General features: G+C 63.7%; 1 protein-coding gene across 1 annotated transcript in view; it reads right to left on the bottom strand.

The window, feature by feature from the left end:
* Positions 1-545, bottom strand: part of NDUFA4L2 (NDUFA4, mitochondrial complex associated like 2) — a 1,588-nt gene extending 1,043 nt beyond the window's left edge. The window contains exons 1-2 of the mRNA XM_008054625.2: positions 489-545; positions 51-139 (exon numbers count right to left, since the gene is read on the bottom strand). Coding sequence (XP_008052816.1) covers positions 51-139; positions 489-545 — 146 coding nt within the window. The remainder of the gene's footprint in view (positions 1-50; positions 140-488) is intronic.
* Between the last annotated feature and the right edge of the window lie 1,079 nt (positions 546-1,624).

Here is a 1,624-nt window from a genome sequence, read left to right on the forward strand (position 1 = left end):
CCCTCCTGCCCCACCCGGGACCCTGCGCGCAGCCCACGCCCGGCCTTTACCAGACGTCGGGGCTGCGCAGGGCGAGTCGCAGCAAGTAGAGCGCGGCGCTGCCCATGCCCAGGCCGATGAAGCCGATCATCGGGATGAGCTGCGGGGGGACGGAGGGCACTGTCAGGGTCAGCCCCCCTCCGCAGTTCCCAGGCGCCCTTCGCAAGCTCGTCTGCCTGCCCCCGCCACGCCGGGTCTGGTGCTCGGGCCCTTCCGAGGGGAGACCCGGCTCCTCCTGCCACGCTCTATCCTGCGAGGGTCTCCCTCACCATACGGCGATCCTGTGCAAGGTGGATTCGAGGACATGGGAGCATACTGCAGGGCTAGGCTGGGGGCAACCTGGGGGGCGAGGAGGGGACCTGGCACGAGGCAGGGCACTGGGGGATTTGGAGGGCAGGGCAGCAGAAGAGTCAGGAGTTGGAATTCCTGGCTCTGAGGATGGAACTCACGGCCGGATGTCTCTTGATCTGCCTGTAAAAGCGGGCCGCGTGACTGGTTCCTGCCATGTCGCCTCTCTGGTGCCTGGTCCTCTCCAGTGCCTGGTCCTCTCCAGTATGAGTGTCTGCTCTCTTCCTCCTCCTGGGGTCCCGCCCCCAGCTGGGGAGGGATCAGCCCAGCCCGGCCCAGCCTGGCCCGCTTCTTCCCACTTTTCCCGGACTCGCCCCACCCCCACTCAGCTCGCTTTCTCCACAATTCCGGGCCCAAAGCTGGGAGGGGAATCGCTGGAGAGCCACAAGGTTTCTGCTCTGGACTGTCTCCTCCAGACGCCTGTACCTGGCCCAAGGGACGCTGTCATACTTGGGGCTTTGGGCACCTGAGGGAGAGGCCTCACTGGCACAGCCCCAGAGACGGACTGAGAGGGCCTCCAGTTGTGGGAGGAGGAAGGCCATGGGACAGGCAAGCAGATAGACCTCTGGCAAAATGGAGTGTGGAATGTTCACAGGTGGGACCAGGAGGGGCTGGGGACCAGGGAGGGCACGCCCAGCACTTCCTTGGTGCCCCTACAGCTGTCTGGAAGTCAGCAGGTCCCGAGGACTCTGGTTCTGACCCCCAACACAGCGTAGTGGGAGAAGGAGGGGGACAGGTCGCCATCAAGGCTGTCCCAGCCCCTCTTGTCCTGAACGACTTCTCCAAGTTGTGGTTGGACGAGACTCATGGTGGCAGCACGAGGAACCAGGTGTATCTTAATCCGGCTCAGGAGAGAATAAGTCAGTTGTCCTCGAAGCTGGGCTTGAGAGACTTTCTTGCTCAGCCTACCTGGGGTAGGGATGAAGGTGGAGCCACCCAAGGAGGCCACCGTCTGCCCCTGGCTGTGGGTGGGTTGGAGAGGAAGAGGATGGAGTGAGGCAAAGAGTTCAGGAAGGACAGAAAAGACGCTGAAGTAGGAAAGAAGACAGAGCGGGACAGCAATGGCCTTCCTCAGTCAACTCAGGTGCATGCTAGGCTGCAGGGTGGGAAGGCTCGCAGCAACCCCCCACCCCCACCCAGGCTTTTGGCGAATTGGGGTCTCGGGCGCAGGAGCCGAGCCCCACCTGCTTTCCCTCACTCCCACCCAACCTCCACCACCCCCTCCCGCCCCCGCTTC

The sequence above is a fragment of the Carlito syrichta genome, unplaced genomic scaffold, assembly GCF_000164805.1.
Source record: "Carlito syrichta isolate Samal-C Ts95f unplaced genomic scaffold, Tarsius_syrichta-2.0.1 Scaffold297317, whole genome shotgun sequence".
Classification (NCBI taxonomy): domain Eukaryota; kingdom Metazoa; phylum Chordata; class Mammalia; order Primates; family Tarsiidae; genus Carlito; species Carlito syrichta.